General features: G+C 41.6%; 1 protein-coding gene across 7 annotated transcripts in view; it reads right to left on the reverse strand.

Annotated features, from left to right (window-relative positions):
- Window positions 1-22,677, reverse strand: part of DMD (dystrophin) — a 2,416,993-nt gene that overhangs the window by 1,221,940 nt on the left and 1,172,376 nt on the right. For all 7 annotated transcript variants that reach the window (XM_075852742.1, XM_075852740.1, XM_075852736.1 and 4 more), the window contains one exon: window positions 10,900-11,072. In XM_075852742.1, the coding sequence (XP_075708857.1) occupies window positions 10,900-11,072 (173 nt within the window). The remainder of the gene's footprint in view (window positions 1-10,899; window positions 11,073-22,677) is intronic.

Raw genomic sequence — 22,677 nt, forward strand, 5'->3', positions numbered from 1 at the left:
CAACGTGACATCACACAACAAAAGCCATTGAAAAAATCAAGATAAGGGATCTAGCCACTGTGTATTTAATATGTTAAAAGTCAAGATAAAGACTGCTACATCGGTACTCTGGAGTAGAGAAAGTGACATGTTGCGGTACAGTGTTTTTTCTACAGCATATTTCCATAGGTTGTTTCTGAGCATTTTACAATGGGCCCCATGTAAATCAGTGAATTACAGTAAGATTTATGTTAAAACCATGTGCTTCCTTTTAAATACCATTCTAAAATTTATATATAGAATTAATCTAATTACAGCCTGTATAGTGGCCAGGAGCTGTATTCATTATACTACAAGCTTCAGAGCTTAAATCTCTCAGCATTATTTATTGGCTTAATTTTGCACATAGCTTTCTCTAATAATGGAAAAAGTAACTGTGTAACTGATCCCACTGGATCATAGGAGCTCAGCTAAGTTGTTAGGGATGTGCCTGTGGATAAGTTTGCAGATTGCTTGCAATAGCAACCAGCAGAATTGTGAGTGCAGATCAGGTCTATAATACAGGATGTATATATAAGGATTAGTACAATATAGGTAATTCAATACAGTTACCCAACTTTTTATGTAGATTTTACTGTATCAAAAATATTGTAATACCTGGGATTTTAGAAAAGAGGACCATGGTTATGTGTCTGTCATTACTTTATGCTGCCCTCAGAGAGCACAGCATAAAGTCACTGACAGGTTCCTCCTAAAACACTGTTGCTGTATTTGATATGGGGACAGTTGGAAGTAATATAAAGAGCATCTATATGATCTGCTAATAACTATGCATTAGTAAGTTACACATAATGTTTTTTCCTACACATTAGTGAAAATAAACATAAAGTGGCCAACCCCTTTAACTCCTTCCCGCTGTGGCCAACTTTGACTTCCTAATTTTTCAAATCTGACATATGTCAATTTATCTGGTAATAACTTTGGAATGCTTTTACCTATCCAAGCGATTCCGAGATTAGTTTCTCATCACACAATGGACAAATTTGGTAGATACATTCCATATTTAAATGTGAAAAACACCAGAATTTGGCGAAAAATTGCAAAAATTACCATATTTATACATTTTAATGTATTTGCTTGTAAGACAAATAGTTAAACCACGCAAAATAGTTACTAATTAACATTTCCTATATGTCTACTTTAGATTGGTATAGTTTTTTGAACATCTTTTTATTTTTCTAGTACGTTACAAGGCTTAGAACTTTAGCAGAAATTTCTCACATTTTCAAGAAAATTTCAAAAGGCAATTTTATCAGGGACCAGTTCAGTTCTGAAGTGGCTTTGAGAGGCCCTAACAATACCCATAATCATCCCATTTGTTAAACTGCATCCCTCAAAGTATTCAAAATTGCATTTAGAAAGTTTCTTAACCCTTTAGGTGTTTCACAAGAATTCAAGCAAAGTAGAGGTGACATTTACAAATTTTTTTTGCAGAAATAATTTTTTTTGTTCATTATTTTCTGTAACAGAGAAGGTTTTACGAGAGAAACACAGCTCAAAATGTATTGCCCAGATTCTGCAATCTTTAGGAATATTCCACACGTTGCAAAGGAGCACCTGGTGGATTTTGAGGCCTTCTTTTTATTAGATTATATTTTAGGCACCATGTCAGGTTTGAAGAAGTCTTGTGCTGCCAAAACAAAGGAAACACCCCAAAAAATACCCCATTTTGGAAACTACACCCACAAGGAATTTATTTAGGGGCGTAGTGAGAATTTTGACCCCCCCAGGTGTTTCATAGATTTTATTAGAATTTGGACGCAAAAATATATATTTTACATTTTTTCCAATAAGATGTCGAATTAGCTAAAAAAAAAACAACTATTTCCACAAGAAATAAAGAAGAAAAAGCCCCCAAAATTTGTAAAGCAAACTTCTCCAGAATATGTAAATACCCCATAAGTGGTCATAAACTGCTGTTTGGACACATGGCAGGGCTCAGAAGCGAAGGAGCGCCATTTGGCTTTTGGAGTGCAGATTTTGCTGGATTGGTTACCGGGCGCTATGTCCCATTTGCAATGCCCTTGTGGGACCAAAACAGTGGAAACCCCCCAGAAGTAACCCCACTTTGAAAACTACATTCCTCATGATATTCACCTAGGGGAGTAGTGATAATGTTAACACTGCATGTGTTTTCCAGAAATTCGTGTACACTCGATGTTGCAGAGTGAAAATGGCAATTTTTCCATAGGTATGCCACCATGCTTGTGCCACCATGAAAAGACAGCTTTCTAATTATTATGCTATGTTTCTCAGTTTTAGAAACACCCTACATGTGGCCCTAATCTTTTGCTTGGACGATCGACAGGGCTCAGGATTGAAAGAGTACCATTCGAAATTGAGGCCTAATTTGGCAATTTACAAAGTATTAGTTCACAATTGCAGAGCCTCTGATGTGAAATAATAAAAGAAACCCCTGAGAAGTGACCCCATTTTGGAAACTATACCCCAAAGCATTTATTAAGGGGTGTAGTGGGCATTTTCACGTCACAGGTCTTTTACATAAATGATTGCGCTGCGGATGGTGCAAAGTAAAAATTGAAATTTTTCCCCAGATATGCCATTTCAGTGGCAAATATGTTGTGCCCAGCTTGTGCCACTGGAGACACACACCCAAAAAATTGTTAGAAGGGTTCTCGCTGCTTTGGTGATGCCATATATGTGGAAATAAACTGCTGTTTGGGCACACTGTAGGGTTCAGAAGGAAAGGTGCGCCATTTGGCTTTTGGAGCATGGATTTTGCTTGGTAGTAGTTTTGTTTGCAGTTTTACTTGTATTTTAGTTTATAATGTGGGGGCATATGTAAGCTGGGCAAAGCACATGAAGGGCAGAGTCAGGTGGTATAATAATTGGGTAAAAAAAACCAATAAAATAATCCATAGATATTTGTTACTCTGTGAAGCAATCCATTCTGCACAGGCAAGTGTCGCACTGATAAATGGTGTCCTTTCTTATCTACCTTTTGGCACACACTCTGCACCTTTGCAGTTTGGGGAATTTTGCTGGGAATGTGTTGTCTTGGTATAAAATGGGCACCCTGCTTCCAGCAGATATGTTTCAGTCCTTCCTTTCCTTGCTCCATAACTTTAGAGCCTTGATAATTCGCCACTTGAAACAGAAGAAATGTTACCCTCGGGCCGGCACAACTGCATATTTTTATTTCCTGACTTATTGGAGCCTTAACTTATTTTATTTTTTCATAGACGTAGTGGTATGAGGGCTGTTTTTTTGTAGGACGAGCTGTAGTTATTATTGGTATCATCTTGGGGTACATGCAACTTTTTGATCACTTTTTATCCTTTTTTTTGGGAGGCAAGGCGACCTAAAAACAGCAATTCTGGCATAGTTTTTAGGTTCTTTTTATACAGCGTTCACCATGCGTTATAAACTACATGTTACCTTTATGCTGCGGGTCAGTACGATTCAGGCGATAACAAATTTATAGAACTTTTTTATGTTTTACAACTTTTTGCACAATAAAATTACTTTTTTAAAGAGAATGTATTTTTTCTGTCGCCATGTTGTAAGAGCCATACCTTTTTACATTTTTTGGCGACGGAGCTGTATAAGGGCTTGTTTTTTGTGAGACAAGCTATAGATTTTATAGATATAATTTTTGGATACATACAAATTTTTAACCCCTTAAAGAGGCTCTGTCACCACATTATAAGTGCTCTGTCTCCTACATAATCTGATCGGCGCTGGAATGTAGATAACAGCAGTGGTTTTTATTTTGAAAAACGATCATTTTTGAGCAAGTTATGAGCAATTTTAGATTTAGTTTCTTAATGCCCAACTGGGCGTGTTTTTACTTTTGACCAAGTGGGTGTTGTAAAGAAGTGTATGAGGCTGACCAATCAGTGACCAATCAGTGTCCTACACTTCTCATTGTTCCAGCCCAGCTTCTTTCACTGCACAATCTCACTGTGCTGTGGATCATGCTGGGTTGGAACAATGAGAAGTGTAGGACACTGATTAGTCACTGATTGGTCAGCGTCATACACTCCTCTGTACAACACCCACTTGGTCAAATGTAAAAACACGCCCAGTTGGGCATTAAGAAACTAAATCTAAAATTGCTCATAACTTGCTCAAAAATGATCGTTTTTCAAAATAAAAACCACTGCTGTTATCTACATTCCAGCGCCGATCAGATTATGTAGGAGATAGAGCACTTATAATCTGGTGACAGAGCCTCTTTAAGGACACGGACAATTTTGGCCTTGAGGACCAAACAAATTTTTTATATTTCCCTCTTTGCATCCCACCTTTTCATATTTAGGTGTTGAAAAAAAAGTGTAGTATTTCTATTGGACTGGTGTAATGATCCCCATTGAGATTAAAGCAATTTGCTAATGCATATTTTTTAAAGGGGTTTTCCGAATTTATGAAAAAGACAGAAAATGACCTATATGTGTTTGAATGGTCACCAGATGCTCAGTTATTTTTCATTTTCAGTATTTTGCCCAGTTCTGTGAAGCACGTTTGTTTGCATTTTGCTAGGGCTTGCTGTGGACTAGATTGCCATGTAAAGGACTACAGTTCCCATGATTCCACTCCCCTATCACAGACATTGGCTATAGTTACAGTTGCCTTAATGTCGCTTTTAGACTCCACATTATTTGACACCTATCATGTAAAATTATCCCTTCAGAGACAGGACTTCCTCTAAAATAGGGAGGAGGGAGTGGAGAGGTTGTGGTATAAGTGGCAGTTAAAGGGTTTTTCCCACGAGGGACATTTATGACATATTCACAGGATATCCAAAGAGGTAGTAGGACAACAGCACACGTCTTCAAATCTTCAAAGTGGTTTTATTGTCAAGACATCCACAAACGACAAGCAACGTTTCGACCCATAGTGAGTGAAGGGTCTTTGTCAAGCCTGACAAGACCCTTCACTCACTATGGGTCGAAACGTTGCTTGTCGTTTGTGGATGTCTTGACAATAAAACCACTTTGAAGATTTGAAGACGTGTGCTGTTGTCCTACTACTTCTTTGGATATACATCGTGCTGGAGTGGGTTTGCCTGGCTTGACAGCGTGCACCGCACCATACTCGGGACTAGTGCTGCTTCAAAAATCTCCTTTTTTACAAGGACCTGTGAGTGACGTCACAGCGTGATCTGGCAGAAGCTGGGCGTTCTGAAGAGAAGTGGATGATACTTCTCATCAGAACGCCCAGCTAGTAAAAGTATTAAAAACGCCCCGATGTACGCACATAATACACGCCCACTTGGACTTTTACTTTTAAACACACCCACTTGGACTTTTGCAAGCCTCATTTGCATAACTACAAAAATGGTCATAACTTGGCCAAAAATGCTCGTTTTTTAAAAATAAAAACGTTACTGTAATCTACATTGCAGCGCCGATCTGCTGCAATAGCAGATAGGGGTTGCGAAATCTGGTGACAGAGCCTCTTTAAGTACTTAGCCTTTTTTGGCTTTAAGGTCTTCAGAAATGTTTGTGTCACCACATTTAGTGAGTCATAACTTTTTTATTTCTCTGTCAACATAGCCGTATGAGTGTTTTTTTTTTTTGCAGGATGAGTTGTATTTTTTCTATGGCACTATTTTGGGATACATGTAAATTATTGATTTACTTTTATTAACTTTTGACAGGGGGAATGGAAAAATAACAGCAATTCCATTATTGTTTTTTGCATTTAAAACGTATACCATTTAACGTGTGTCATGACAAAAATTGTTATCTTTATCCTATGCTTTGGTACAATTACATTGATACCAAATATGTTTAGGATTTTTGGGGTACATTGGACTTATTGATTTCATTTTTATATTTTTTTGTGAGGGGGTGGAAAAAAAAGCTTTTCCGCCATGGTTTTTAAAAAAAATAAAATAAAAAAAAAATTCTATGGAGGTCCACATGCGCTTTAAATAAAATGTTAATTTTACTGTTCTGTTTGTAACGATTGCGGAAATTCCAAATATGTGTATTTTTTTTCCCACTAAGGCACTTCACAAAGTGAACTTAAGATCACTGATATAATGCTTTAAACTATTGCCTGTCTGTGGAAATCTGCCCTGGGAGGCCATTGCAACCCATCGGCGGAGGGCGATCAAGTTCCCGGGCTGCCATGGTTGCTATTTACCATAACATTTAAGGGGTTAAACTGAGGAATCAGAGTTATCTCTGATCCTGGCCATTACAGTGGGAGACCAGCTGTGGAGATCGCTTGGGCACAACTTCTGTGCCCGCGCGATTACCATGATGTAAGTGTACACCATGGGGCTTAATGTAAGCAAGTATGAAATACTCATACTCAGAATGTCTTTTAAGTCAAAACTTTTTAGTCTTAAAAGCTATCCAAAAATATAATGTGACAGGGGATGTGTACTACAGCCATTGTCACACTCCTGATCGCGAGGGCACAGTGGCAGTATCTGTATGATCAATGAGGCGTAATGATATGGCGCAGGTCCTCTGAAGACTTTTGCCTGTCCCATACTATTGTGGTGAGGGTAAGAAATCCTAGCATATTCAGATAAGGCACTGCTGGTGATTGAGGAGTTAAATTCTTCCCATTTATCAATGTAATCAAGCACCCACCGTCAGAAGTGCTCAATATGTTCCCATTCTCAACCTGATTTTGAAAATAGTCATAGTTATTTATTAAGCATTTTCAGAACATATACTTGCCACCCTAAAACCCATATGTTAGTCATATCAAGAAGGATAAACTTTTATACCCCCATGACAGAGGTGAGGAAAACAAAGTTAGAGACATATTGTAGTATTATGAAATCAGAACTAAAACTCTAGTCAAGCAAGACCTACATTAAAGAGGCTCTGTCACCAGATTTTGCAACCCCTATCTGCTATTGCAGCAGATAGGCGCTGCAATGTAGATTACAGTAACGTTTTTATTTTTAAAAAACGAGCATTTTTGTCCAAGTTATGACCATTTTTGTAGTTATGCAAATGAGGCTTGAAAAAGTCCAAGTGGGTGTGTTTAAAAGTAAAAGTCCAAGTGGGCGTGTATTATGTGCGTACATCGGGGCATTTTTAATACTTTTACTAGCTGGGCGCTCTGACGAGAAGTATCATCCACTTCTCTTCAGAACGCCCAGATTCTGGCAGTGCAGATCTGTGACGTCACTCACAGGTCCTGCATCGTGTCGGACACATCGGCACCAGAGGCTTCAGTTGATTCTGCAGCAGCATCGGCGTTAGCAGGTAAGTCGATGTAGCTACTTACCTGCAAACGCTGATGCTGCTGCAGAATCAACTGTAGCCTCTGGTGCCGATGTGTCCTCGCTCGTCTGACACGATGCAGGACCTGTGAGTGACGTCACAGCATGATCAGGCAGAAGCTGGGCGTTCTGAAGAGAAGTGGATGATACTTCTCATCAGAACGCCCAGCTAGTAAAAGTATTAAAAACGCCCCGATGTACGCACATAATACACGCCCACTTGGACTTTTACTTTTAAACACACCCACTTGGACTTTTGCAAGCCTCATTTGCATAACTACAAAAATGGTCATAACTTGGCCAAAAATGCTCGTTTTTAAAAAATAAAAACGTTACTGTAATCTACATTGCAGCGCCGATCTGCTGCAATAGCAGATAGGGGTTGCAATATCTGGTGACAGAGCCTCTTTAAGTACAGCTAGAACATATGTCTTCATTTACCTATCCCAAACATAAACTGGGAAACTATAGAGGCGCTCTGGAATACTTACTATGCATACTAATCACAACACAAAATTTGTTCAATCATTGAGAAGATTTTCTGATTAGCTACATGCATTTCAATTTGCAGATGAACCCTTAGGATAATAAGATCTGATTTCTGATTGTGAGATGAATATAGCCTAAAAAGAGAATGCACAACGCATCAGACAATCAGGATACAAATGAGTCAGCACAGAGTGAAGAAAAGAAGATAGCTGACGTCTGAACTCTCAATAAATACAAATAAATAAAACACTTTTATATTTATCAACAATTTTGCAAGTAACAACATAAATGCAATTATGGATTTTAACCTGCTAACTGCCCATGTTGTTTATATGAAGTTAGAGTCCTATTGGCGGAATTCGCAGGCCAAGCCGTGTAACTTAGCATCCCCTTTAATGCATCTATCTTTCCTGGATATGCTATTTCTTTAGCTGGCAATACATTCTAGTTGCATCTAAGGGGATTCCATGGGTTTTAAGATTTTTTGTAAATAAAGTTTAATCACGGTATAAATAAAAGCTCTACAACTTTCTGATATACTTTGTATTTCAATTCCTAACCATTCTCAAGATATATGTTTGCTGTCAGTGAATGAGAACACTCTTGTTTACATTTAGAGACTGCAAACCTGTACCTGGTTTTGTTCTCTGCAGAGAAGTGTATCCAGTCTAGGAAAACCTCTGTGAAGCTAATAAGGGGCATGGAGAATCTAAGTTATGAGGAAAGATTAAGAGAATTAAACCTATTAGCCTTGAAAAAAGACGACTAAGGGGGGACATGATTAATTTATATAAATATATTAATGGCACATACAAAAAATATGGTGAAATCCTGTTCCTTGTAAAACCCCCTCAAAAAACAAGGGGGCACTCCCTCCGTCTGGAGAAAAAAAGGTTCAACCTGCAGAGGCGACAAGGCTTCTTTACAGTGAGAACGGTGACTCTATGGAATAGTCACCGCAGGGGCTGGTCACAGCAGGGACAGTAGATGGCTTTAAAAAAGTTTTAGATCATTTCCTAGAATGAAAAGATATTAGTTCCTATGTGTAGAAATATTTTACTTCCCCTTTCCCATCCCACTTCCCCTTTCCCATCCCTTGGTTGAACTTGATGGACATGTGTCTTTTTTCAACCGTACAAACTATGTAACTATGTAACTAAACTGTCTGGAATCTAGACTGTTGCGTTTCACACTGGAGAAGTGGACACACTTAGCACCAATCTTTTTGGTGCTGACTAAACTGGTGTGCTAGAATCTAAGGAATCTCCCTTTTCTTTACCCTTAACCCCCGCAAGGATATATGGACTTTCCCAGATGGATTGACAGGTCGCGGTCCCCAGAATAGTCAACTATTGGCAGCGGATGTGCTGTAGTGTAGAACGTGTAGTGAATTCAGGAACATAGCCAGCGGTCGTCAACAGATAATTGGTCAGGGTACAACAAGCCAGAGGATGAGCCTGAAGTGTAGTCAGGAGTCTGGCCAGGGGTCAATATCAGGAGAACCACAGGAGGCAAGTGACAAATCCATGAACAAGGCAGAGGTCAAGGTCCTGGTCAGGTTTAGGAGTCAGGAATAAAGTAAATAACAATAGGACCAGTTTCCAGACAAGGATGTACCTTAATCTGTGGGCAAGGAATCCAAGGAAGCCTCTCCTTCAAATAGGCTGCCAGTCTCTACTTTATCAGTGGCCTCAGGTCGCCACATCAACTCAATGTGGCTGGCAGATGAGAGGAGGAAGCTGCAGTGTCACAGGAAGAGGAGAGGCGGAGGCGTTCGGTTGTTTAGAGACACAGCCACTTACCGGGACTCAGCGCTGGAGTCCGGAGTGGTGAGTAACAAATATATTGTTGCAAACTAGCAAAGAGATTTGTGGTGTTGTTGATGGCGTTATTTTTTTTAGCTCATAGAGCATTGTCTAGTCTGGACATGATTTCCATATATTTACCATATACCTCTTTAACCCTTTAACTTACTTTATAGAGCACGATTTGATCATATGCACATGTATTATTAAACTTACTGATGGGTATGGATTAATCTTATCTGTGGCCATTATTTTTAAATTAAAATCCTAAATATCTTAAAAAATAAAAAAATGAAATAACTTTTGAGGGCTTAAACAAACTAAAATGCCAATAGAGTTAATTTGCACAGTATGAGAAGCTGAAATTCCACTAATCCGCTATAGTTTAGGCTTCTTTTATGTTATACATTACACAGTGTTTCATTATGGCAAGTTAAGGCCAAATTCAGATGACCATAATGCTGCTCCATACAAGAGATGTATATTTAGCGCTATGAAGGACATTGTATCCCTTGAGGATAAAGCAGGAAAATCGTTACCAGGTAACCCCTGGGAATGTTTGCACTAACACTATCCAATCTTATTCTACACAGCTCCTGGATAGAGCTATATTGAAGCCATCTGCATTCAACCTTAAAATGTTGGATATCTGCTAAATTGGAAAAATGGAATAACTTTTGGAGGTTTAAAGTGACCAGGAGACCAGTATTGTACAATGAAAAAAAGTAGAAATCCCCAGGGAGAGATCCCTGCCAATCCTCATGTGACTCTCCTTTTAGGTGCAATATTTGTAATGTGTAATAGTTCTTTGCCCCTATGGTGGCGCCTCAGGAGAATTGAACACTTGCTACCAGGTTTCCCTACAGTTTTGATCGTATCACTGGGAGTCTTAGCAGCGGTATACCTTGTCATCAGTTTATTGCTGGAGGACTCTTCTAAGAAAAAGGGACTGGCCAAAGCAGACAACCCAACTTGGGATGTAATGAGAAACTGGTGGACTCATATTTCATGATTTTAAATATTTGATACTTGAAATTGATAGAGTAGCAGGAGAACAATTAAAATCAGTAGAAAGGTTTGTATTACGCAAGTGATTGAAAGACAGATTTTCAGAGTAAGCCATGATGTAAATGTATGCGTCATCAAAGACCTTAGTTTAAGCTTAAAAATATCTAAAGCATTTTTTATTATGAATCATGATTGACAATGAAATTATGTCTTTCTAATTGCAAAGAAAAATCAATTCTTCAACAAAGTAAACTGCCTATGATGCATGGGCCTGTTATTTATATTTATCAGATTTCACAAGTGCTAAAACTAGTTAAGTCAAGTAATAAGTAAAAAACTTACTCTTGACGATCTCTGTGCAACTTGTTGACATTTTCCCACTGGAAGGAAAGCTCGGACAGTTTTTGTTGAATTTTCTCATTTTCATTTGGTGTAGCTGATTGGAGAACTGTATTCTTTCTGCTTTGAGTGAACCCGATTTGACCTGATAGTCTCCCTAGGATTTCTTTTGCGTTCTGGAACAACAAAATAGTGTAAAAGTAAAATAGCTGACAAATCTATTTCAAACTGTAATAAAACCACAAATATTGTGCTTTAAGAAAGTTTTCCATGTTAAGTGAATTCTAAAGAAAAAACTTTGTTCAAGTAAGAAGTATTGACGGCTCAGGCATAGGATACATGGGAATATTTGTCATACATTGCTCTACCCAGAAGAACTGGTGTGGCAGAAGGCCGAGGCTCTTATAATAGCAGCTTGCCACAATTACAACAGTGATAAACCACAGATTCTCATAAGTTTGGTATGCTGATCTTATCAAGGTTGCACACCTGTCAAATGTAATGGTAGTGGCAGTGTTACACTCATAAAGTTATGTTACCACATGAATGATAAATAGGACTCCATAAAATCCATCTCCGGACCATATCCTAAAACAGAGTTTTCCATTCTATTTTTTTTCATACATCAGCCCTTTAAGTCTTTTTAAGGTCCCATTTACACCACAATTTTGGCCATGCAGTTGAACTAAATTTTTTATTTAATAAAACAATGTATTATGTGATTTAAGCAACTTCTAAATAGGTTTTACTTAAAAAAATGTTTTACTTTTTGAGATGCAGATTCTATATATCTTGTATACATAGAAGTAGTTTCTTGCCGCCAAAGCCGGATCGGTCAGGTCAGCATCACTGGCAGCTCTGCTGAAAGCTGGTCAGATCCAACTGTTATCAGTCACATCTCAGTTCATGAATTTAGATGTGATTGAGAACAGCTGGTTCTGCATGACATAGACACGCAGGATCAGCTGTGATCAATAACAGCTGGATCCTACGTGTCAGAGACATGCAGGACCAGCTTTTAATACCCATAACTGTATGTGAGGACATATCACACCTCCACAAAGGGAAGAATAACACCAAATACAAATTGTATCTGCAAAAATTTAGAAATCCTTTATTACAATAAATCATAAAAACGTATTGGCCATCAGGACCTAAAATAAAACAAACAATTAAAATACACTGATATAGAGAACAGGAAGGCTACTCAAAAAATAACATATACTCAACAGTGCTGTATATATAACAGCACTAAGAGTCACTTAGTCAAACAAGCTGTATGTAAAGGATCTGCCAGGCACAGCTTCGGGGTTAACTCCCAGAACTAATCAGTCAGCACCTGAGAATGCATCCCTGAGACTGACTCCTGCTTCCACCATTCAGGCTGGCAGGCTTAGGAGTGGGAGAGCCTATCGTAACCTGGCCAGACTCAGCTAGCTCCCGCCCTCGGTCTATTTAAGCCTGCACTTCCTGTCCCTCGGTGCTTGTGATTCCTTCCTTGTGGTTTCCTGGCCCAGCTTCAGCTCCTGCTATTTTGATCCTGCTCCATACAGACCCTGGCTTACCGACTACTCTTCTGCTTTTTGTTTTGTACCTCGCTCACTCCTGGCTTGACTCGGCTCGTTCACCACTCTGGTTGCTCACGGTGTTGCCGTGGGCAACGGCCCCTTTTCCTTGCTTGTGTTCCTTTGTATGTTTGTCGTGTTAGTCGTGCACTTACTGAGCGCAGGGACCGCCGCCCAGTTGTACCCCGTCGCCTAGGGCGGGTCGTTGCAAGTAGGCAGGGACAGACTGGCGGGTAGATTAGGGCTCACTTGTCCGTCTCCCTACCCCCTGCCATTACATAATCACAAGCCCATACCTAGTCTACCCCTGGTCCCTGACACCACTATGGATCCCCGTGAGACCCTGGCTCAGCAAATGCAGGGTCTCTCCCTACAGGTCCAGGCCCTGGCTCAGAGAGTCAACCAGCCTGATGCTACCCTGGTAGTTCCTCTCACCGCACCTCTTGAACCCCACCTCAAGTTGCCCGACTGGTTCTCAGGGGACCGGAAGACTTTTCTCTCCTTTCGGGAGAGTTGTAGGCTTTACTTTCGTTTAAAGCCTCATTCCTCAGGTTCTGAGAGCCAGCGGGTGGGTATAATTATGTCCCGGCTCCAGGAAGGGCCCCAAGAGTGGGCCTTCTCCTTGGCTCCTGACGCCCCTGAACTTTCCTCCGTTGATTGTTTCTTTTCTGCTCTCGGATTTATTTATGACGAGAATGACAGGACTGCCTTTGCCGAGAGTCAGCTGGTGACCTTACGTCAGGGTAAGAGACCTGTTGAGGAGTATTGCTCTGACTTTCGGAAGTGGTGCGTAGCTTCTCGGTGGAATGACCCTGCCTTAAGGTGCCAGTTTAGGTTGGGTCTGTCGAATGCCCTGAAAGACCTGCTAGTTAGCTATCCCTCTTCTGACTCCCTAGACCAGGTTATGGCTTTAGCGGTACGACTTGACCGACGTCTCAGGGAACGACAACGTGAACGTTTATGTGTTTTCTCCTCCGACTCCCCCATGATGCCTCCCGAAGCTCCGTTGCTTCGTTCCTCCCCGAAAGATTCAGAGATACCTATGCAACTCGGGGCCTCTGTGTCCCCCCAACAACGTAGAGAATTCCGCAGGAAGAATGGTCTCTGCTTCTACTGTGGGGACGACAAGCATCAAGTGAACAACTGTCCTAAGCGTAAGATTGCAGCCAGAGAACTTCCGCGTCTAAGTGATCATCGGGGAGGTCACTTGGGCGCACAGGTATTTCCCGTAAATATGAAACGTACTAAGATCTTGCTTCCCTTTCAGGTCTCTTTTGGTGGTAGGTCTGCTACCGGCAGTGCCTTCGTGGATTCAGGGTCCTCTACTAATATCATGTCTGTGGAATTTGCTATGTCCCTTGCTATGCCTTTGATTGATTTGCTTAAACCTGTCCCGGTAGTGGGTATCGACTCCACTCCTCTTGCTAATGGTTATTTTACACAGCATACCCCTGTTTTTGAACTCCTTGTTGGCTCCATGCATTTGGAGCAATGCTCTGTACTGTTGATGCAGGGATTATCGTACGATTTGGTTCTAGGTCTTCCCTGGTTGCAGTTGCATAATCCCACGTTTGACTGGGATACTGGGGAGCTAACCAAATGGGGTAATGAATGTTGTACGTCATGTTTTTCTGTTAATTCTATTTCTCCCCCTAAGGAGGCGAATACGCTACCCAAGTTTGTTCAGGACTTCGCTGATGTTTTCTCTAGGGAGGCCTCCGAAGTGTTACCTCCTCATAGAGAATACGATTGCGCTATCGAATTGGTACCAGGAGCTAAGCTTCCTAAGGGTAGGATATTTAATCTTTCTTGTCCCGAACGTGAAGCTATGAGAGTGTATATCCAGGAATCCCTGGCCAAGGGTTACATTCGCCCCTCTACTTCTCCGGTAGGTGCTGGCTTCTTCTTCGTAGGGAAGAAGGATGGTGGTCTTAGGCCATGCATTGACTACCGTAGCCTGAATAAGGTCACGGTAAGGAACCAGTATCCCTTTCCTTTGATTCCTGATCTCTTTAATCAGGTTCAGGGGGCCCAATGGTTTTCTAAATTGGATCTACGGGGGGCGTATAACCTTATTCGCATCAAAGAGGGGGATGAGTGGAAGACTGCGTTTAACACGCCCGAAGGCCATTTTGAATACCTCGTCATGCCCTTTGGGTTGTGTAATGCCCCTGCGGTCTTCCAGAATTTCATAAATGAGATTTTGAGAAATTACCTGGGGATTTTTCTGGTAGTGTACCTTGATGACATACTGGTGTTTTCCAAGGACTGGTCCTCCCACATTGAGCATGTCAGGAAGGTGCTCCAGGTCCTTCGGGAAAACAAACTGTTTGCCAAAACCGAAAAATGTGTGTTTGGGGTACAGGAGATTCCATTTTTGGGTCAAATCCTCACTCCACATGAATTCCGCATGGACCCCGCCAAGGTTCAGGCTGTGGCAGAATGGGTCCAACCTGCCTCCCTGAAGGCGTTACAGTGTTTTTTGGGGTTCGCTAATTATTACAGGAGATTTATTGCTAACTTCTCGGTCATCGCTAAGCCCCTTACGGACCTCACTCGCAAAGGTGCTGATCTCCTCCACTGGCCTCCTGAGGCTGTCCAGGCTTTTGAGGTCCTTAAGAAGTGCTTTGTCTCGGCCCCGGTGCTGGTTCAGCCCAACCAAATGGAGCCATTTATCGTGGAAGTTGACGCATCTGAGGTGGGAGTGGGGGCTGTCTTGTCCCAGGGTACCAGGTCCCTCACCCATCTCCGCCCCTGTGCCTACTTCTCCAGGAAGTTTTCGCCAATTGAAAGTAACTATGATATTGGCAACCGCGAACTCTTAGCCATTAAATGGGCATTTGAAGAGTGGCGCCACTTCCTGGAGGGGGCTAGGCACCAGGTAACGGTCCTTACCGACCACAAGAATCTGGTTTTCCTAGAATCTGCCCGGAGGCTAAACCCGAGACAAGCTCGATGGGCGTTATTTTTTACCAGATTCAATTTTTTGGTTACCTATAGGGCTGGGTCTAAAAATATTAAGGCTGATGCACTGTCGCGTAGCTTCATGGCCAGCCCTCCTTCGGAGGAAGATCCTGCTTGTATTTTGCCTCCAGGTATAATCATTTCCTCGATCGATTCTGATTTAGTCTCTGATATTGCTGCTGATCAAGGTGCAGCTCCCGGGAACCTTCCTGAGAACAAGCTGTTTGTTCCCCTGCAATTCCGGCTAAGGGTACTTAGGGAAAATCATGTCTCCGCACTATCTGGCCATCCAGGCATCCTGGGTACCAAACACCTCATTACCTGAAATTATTGGTGGCCTGGGTTGCCTAAAGACGTTAAGGCCTACGTCGCTGCTTGTGAGGTTTGTGCTAGGTCCAAGACTCCCAGGTCCCGACCAGCGGGCTTACTGCGTTCGTTGCCCATTCCCCAGAGACCTTGGACACATATCTCCATGGATTTTATCACCGATTTGCCTCCATCCCAAGGCAAGTCGGTGGTGTGGGTGGTGGTGGACCGCTTCAGTAAGATGTGCCACTTTGTGCCCCTCAAGAAACTACCCAACGCCAAAACGTTGGCTACCTTGTTTGTCAAACACATCCTGCGTCTCCATGGGGTCCCTGTCAATATTGTTTCGGACAGAGGGGTACAATTTGTTTCATTGTTTTGGAGAGCCTTCTGTATGAAGTTGGGGATTGATCTGTCCTTCTCCTCTGCCTTCCATCCTGAAACCAATGGCCAAACGGAGAGGACTAATCAATCTCTAGAACAATACTTAAGGTGTTTTGTCTCTGACTGTCAATTTGATTGGGTCTCTTTCATTCCCCTCGCCGAATTTTCCCTTAATAACCGGGTCAGTAACTCGTCAGGGGTCTCTCCTTTTTTTTGTAATTTTGGCTTTAATCCACGGTTCTACTCCGTTTCACCTGGTAGTTCCAACAATCCCGAGGTAGAGGTCGTTCATCGGGAACTGTGCACAGTCTGGGCCCAGGTTCAGAAAAACCTAGAGGTGTCCCAGAGCGTACAAAAAACTCAGGCTGATAAAAAACGTTCTGCTAACCCCCTGTTTACGGTCGGGGATCTGGTGTGGTTGTCGTCTAGGAACTTGCGTCTCAAGGTTCCGTCCAAGAAGTTTGCTCCCTGGTTTATTGGGCCGTATAAGGTCATTGAGGTCCTCAATCCTGTCTCCTTCCGGCTGGAGTTACCCCCGTCTTTTCGGATACACGACGTGTTTCATGCCTCCCTCCTCAAACGCTGCTCCCCGTCCTTGGCTCCCTCGAGGAGACCTCCTGTTCCCATCCTCACCCCTGAGGGGGTGGAATTCGAGGTGGCCAGGATTGTGGACAGCAAGATTGTCCAAGGCTTCCTCCAGTACCTGGTTCATTGGAGAGGATACGGGCCCGAGGAGAGGACTTGGGTATCCGCCCGGGATGTTCACGCTGGGGTATTGGTCAGGAGGTTCCACCTGCGTTTCCCCAGTAAGCCAGGTCCACTTAGAAAGGGTCCGGTGGCCCCTCATAAAAGGGGGGGGGGTAGTGTAAAGGATCTGCCAGGCACAGCTTCGGGGTTAACTCCCAGAACTAATCAGTCAGCACCTGAGAATGCATCCCTGAGACTGACTCCTGCTTCCACCATTTAGGCTGGCAGGCTTAGGAGTGGGAGAGCCTATCGTAACCTGGCCAGACTCAGCTAGCTCCCGCCCTCGGTCTATTTAAGCCTGCACTTCCTGTCCCTCGGTGCTTGTGATTCCTTCCTTGTGGTTTCCTGGCCCAGCTTCAGCTCCTGCTATTTTGATCCTGCTCCATACAGACCCTGGCTTACCGACTACTCTTCTGCTTTTCGTTTTGTACCTCGCTCACTCCTGGCTTGACTCGGCTCGTTCACCGCTCTGGTTGCTCACGGTGTTGCCGTGGGCAACGGCCCCTTTTCCTTGCTTGTGTTCCTTTGTATGTTTGTCGTGTTTGTCGTGCACTTACTGAGCGCAGGGACCGCCGCCCAGTTGTACCCCGTCGCCTAGGGCGGGTCCTTGCAAGTAGGCAGGGACAGAGTGGCGGGTAGATTAGGGCTCACTTGTCCGTCTCCCTACCCCCTGCCATTACACTTTATGTGTATAATATGAGGAAATCTGTAGACCACAAATAAGGTTCAGACACACGTCTCCACACAACAACATGTAATTAACCCAACAATATATAGAAAGGGATGGCAGCAAACATTTAGTTCAATGTGTATGAAGCTAAATAGAAACCAGGAAATCCCCATGAATCAAATAAGGTCCCAGAGACTATACCAACCCATGTGTAGCATGAATAGCCAAAAATGAACTCCACAACAGGAGCCCCGACGCGCGTTTCGCGGTAGCTTTTTCAAGGGGTGTTTTATTTTAGGTCCTGATGGCCAATACGTTTTTATGATTTATTGTAATAAAGGATTTATACATTTTTGCAGATACAATTTGTATTTGGTGTTATTCTTCCCTTTGTGGAGGTGTGATATGTCCTCACATACAGTTATGGGTATTCAATGTCTATTTTCTTTTTAATATGTGTGGACGTTTATTATAACGTTTATCGTTTGGCTTGTCTCAGTATAGGTATTTATTAATGCAGGACCAGCTTTTAGCCTGTTGACCTGATGAATTCGACTTTGATGGCAGGATACAGCTCCTATGTATACAGGATACATAGAAGCTGTATCTCAAAATGTATTAAAAAAAAAAAACTATCTAGAAGTTGCCTAAAATCCAATAATACACACTTGTATTAAAAAAAAAAATAGTTTAAATGTGTACATTGCCTTTAAAGTTTGTTTTTTTTTTGTCAAGAAGAAACATATACTGAATTGTATGCAAATGCATACAGTTGTTTACATATGGTATTGACTTTCATTGTAAAAAACATATATTGTAGTGTATTATTTTAGTATAGTGTAGCAATCGAATTTGTTTTGTACAGAAAAAAAAATTCCAGGTATTTACCTGACAAATATATACAAAAATGGACACTATTATTGTAGAATGTGTGGGCTATAAAAAACTATGAATACAACACAGTATACATTGAATATTTTTTCAGCTATCCAAATGTATCCTTGTGATGTAGTCAATAAACATGGTGTAAAGGGGGCTTACAAATTTTTTTTTCAATGCTGCTTGCCATCCAGAAGACTTTTATTAAGAACCTTCTCCACTGTCAGTAGATGGCATCGCTGGATCTAAATGCTTCAGTTGATATTTCACAGTGTCACTTGCCATGCTTGAGAAACAGTTCCAGACCTCCAAAGGCTCCATAGAAAGAGGATTTTTTGTTGTAATACAATTAAACTTATTTTTTTATTAATGCATGAAAACTACTTGCTAAAATACTTAATCAAAATACTTTGTCGTGCTGTTAGTAGTACAGTGATCATTATAGATTGGTATCCTAGAACTCTAGTTCAATGCAAAACAAGGTCAACAATGGTAAACTGGGGTCTAACATGAGACGAAAAAGGTGCTCATATGCACACAGATATGCCCTAAAGAGGTTAGATTTACTGTATTAATTTCTTGATTCAATTCCTTCTAGTTAGAACTGTATGAGTGCACCCAAAATTGTATTTATGTGCAATGTACATGGAGTAAATTTCTTGACTATGTAATTAATATAATATAATAAATATATATAATATATATAATATATATAATATTTTTATTTATATAGTGCCAACATATTCCGCAGCACTTTTCAATTCAGAGTGAACATGTACAGACAATATCAGACATTACATAGTGATAAAATGTATTTACAATTCTAACAAGAGTGAGGACCCTGCTCGCATGAGCTTACAATCTATGAGGAGATAAGGGAGACACAAAATGTAAAAAATGCTTGTTAAGTACAATGGTTCAGCCATATTTTATACATATGGGGTAGTATACATAAAGCTGCATGAGCCGGTCACCAGCCAGTGTCAGTGTATGACAGACATTAAGTACATTAGGGTGCAAGGTGTGTGGGGGATACTGCTGAGAGAGGGGGTCAGGTTCTGATGTCTAATGTAAAAGGGGTTCCAAGGAAAGGAGTCCAATTAGGGAATGTTAAAGGCCTGTCTAAAAAGATGTGTTTTCAGGGGACGTTTAAATCTGTGAATGTTGGGAAATGTTGGAATTGCCTGGGGTAGCGCATTCAAGAGAACTGGTACAGCCCCAAAAAAATATTGGAGATGGGAGTAGGAGTTTGGATTATGGAAGATGTTAATTGAAGGTCGTTGGCAGAACGTAGAGCATGGGTATGGTGGCAGACATAGATAAGGGAGATGTTAGGGGTGCATCACTGGGGAGAGCTTTGTGAGTAAGAGTAATAAGTTTGAATTTAATTCTGAAGGGTATGGGCAACCAGTGCAGTGACTGGAACAGGGTAGAGGCATTGGTGTAGCGGTTGGTCAGAAATATGAGTGCGGCTGCTACATTCGGATAAATTGGAGAGGGGAGGGTCTAGTGTGGTGAAGACCGATTAGTAACGAGTTACAGTAACTGAGACGAGAGTGAATCAGAGCGACAATGAGAGTTTTGGCTGTTTCCACAGTAAGAAAAGGGCGGATTCTGGAGATGTTTTTGAGGTGAAAGTGACAGGAGCGTGTAAGTGATTGAATGTGCAAAGTAAAGTAATGCTCTGAGTCAAAAATAACCCCACGACAGCGGGCATACCTAGGAGTTAGGGTAGTACCACACACTGAGATGGAAACATCAGGTTTAGGTAGGTGTTATGGAAATGCAAGTGGAGCGATACCTCAAGGCTGCTGGAGTCTGCCAGGAGAGAGCTTACACGTAAACCCGCAACCTCAAATCCGTAACCACTCTAATCAACAGTGTCTAAGGCCACTCTAAGGTGTTTGCCAGAGCCGACCGCAAGGTGGAATGGACTTTGCTGCTTAGAACCCAGGTTGTCTTAACAGAGTGTAGTTTTGGATAAAAGGTGCAATGCAGGCAAACCTGAACTGGAAACCAGACAGCCAGTATGTTAACTGAAATTCTAGAAACGGAGTAGAGGTAATCATACAAGAAATGGTCAAAACTAGCCGGGAGCGGATAATCAGAATCGGTAAACAGAGGGTTAACGAAAGACAAACCAAGGTCAGTATACATGAGGTCCAGAAAACAGTACTGCAGGAGCAGTCAGGAGCTTGATCAGAAACCAGGAGATAGGAAAATGCACAAGCAGAGACAGGTGGGAAATGACAAGTATAAATACAACCCCACACCTGATTGGCAGAAGGACAGAGAAGAGAGATAAGCTCAAGGTTAAATAAGAACCACCCAGAAGCTAGACAGGTTGTCATAGCGACCTTAAGAGAACAGGTGTTTTCCTAACAGTACCCCCTTCTACGAGGGGCCACCGGACCCTTAAGCCTTGGCCAAGGTTTCAAAGGAAAGTTCAAGTGAAAAGTAATCAAACGACTGGCATGTACTGAATGAGCAGCAACCCAAGTACATTCTTCTGGCCGATACTCCTTCCAGTGTACGTATTGTAGAGTACCCCTGTCTCTTCTAGACTACACAATTGTCTGAACCTCAAACTCCCTATCTCCTTCTACCTGAACTGGAGGAGGAGGTTTCTTGAGTTGACCAGATGATGGTAAAAAATTTTTTAGGAGATATTTATGAAATACATTATTAATCCTAAAGCATGCAGGAAGAGCAAGATTTGCCCTTCTTTGCAAAATAAATCCACCCATTATTATTACTCTGCCTATCCTTCCTTTGAGTAGCTCTTTCCTATATCCATTTTTAATATATATTTTTTCAAAAATATATACCTTTTAAAATTGTTATTTCTCGCGGCACAAAATAATTGATGCCGGCATCTGGATATTGAAAGGTGCAACCTTGTTTTACTACTGCCTACATCTCTAAGTTGTACCTGCCAGTACAAACTACTTTAGGTGAGGGCAATAACTTACCATCACTACGAATTACCTTACCTATCAGGTTTATCTTGCACCATGTGGCGCTGTGTACGTTTTTTTCTTTCCAGACACAAGATGAAACGACACAGGCTTAATTATTTCAACCATTTCATATGGACCAATAAACCTAGGGACAAACTTATGAGAAGGCACTTTCAGTCGCAGATTGTTCGTAGAAAGCCAAACTTTTGACCCACACAAAATACAGGCACCACAGTATGTTTTTTATTAGCATTTTTCTTTTGAATAACTTTGGAGTTCTTCAGGTTCAATTGAACCTGAACACAAACTGTGCACAGTTTATTTGATTCAACTTCCACCTCAGGGTTATCACTAGAAGAGGTGGAAAATGAACCAAAATGAGGATGAAAACCATAATTACAGAAAAACGGCGAGGTATCAAGACCAACATGGTGGTGATTATTTATAGCAAACTCCGCTAAAGGAAGATATGAGACCCATTCAACCCGGTTATCAGCAATATAACACCTAAGATATTGTTCCAAGGTTTGAATAAAATGCTCGGTTTGACCATTAGTCTCAGGGTGGAATGCAGAAGAGAACTATAAATGTACACCAAATTTTTACAGAAAGTTCTCCAGAAACTAGCCACATATTGTACACCTCTATCAGAGACAATATTCTCTGGAATACCATGCAGACAAACCACTTGATCAATAAATAGTTTAGACAAGGTTTTGGAAACAGGGAGCTGAGGCAATGGAATGAAATGACACATCTTACTAAAACGGTCCACCACAACCCAAATGACAGTTTTCCCCTTGGGGGAGGTAAATCAGTGATGAAATCCATGGACAGATGAGACCAAGGTTTCTGCGGAACTGGCAATGGCAGCAATGCAGCCATAGGACGAGTTTCAGGAGTCTTAGCACGAGCGCAGACATCGCAAGCAGAGACATAAGAACTCACATCACGAGACAAGGAAGGCCACCAATAGAGCCGTGAGACCAATTTTTTAGTACCAGTTATCCCTGGATGACCACACAAAACAGAATCATGTAACTCATTGAGCAAACAAAATCTGAACTGAGGTACACGTAAACCCGCAACTTCAAACCCGTAACCACTCTGATCAACAGTGTTCGCCAGAGCCGACAGCAAGGTGGGATAGACTTTCCTGTTGAGAACCAAGGTTGTCTTAACAGAGTGTAGTTTTGGATAAGAGATACAATGCAGGCAAATCTGAGCTGGAAACCAGACAGCCAGTAGGTTGACTGAAAGTCTAGAAACAGAGTAGAGGTAATCAGACAAGCCATGGCCAAAACCA

This window comes from Rhinoderma darwinii, chromosome 2, assembly GCF_050947455.1.
Source record: "Rhinoderma darwinii isolate aRhiDar2 chromosome 2, aRhiDar2.hap1, whole genome shotgun sequence".
Classification (NCBI taxonomy): Eukaryota; Metazoa; Chordata; class Amphibia; order Anura; family Rhinodermatidae; genus Rhinoderma; species Rhinoderma darwinii.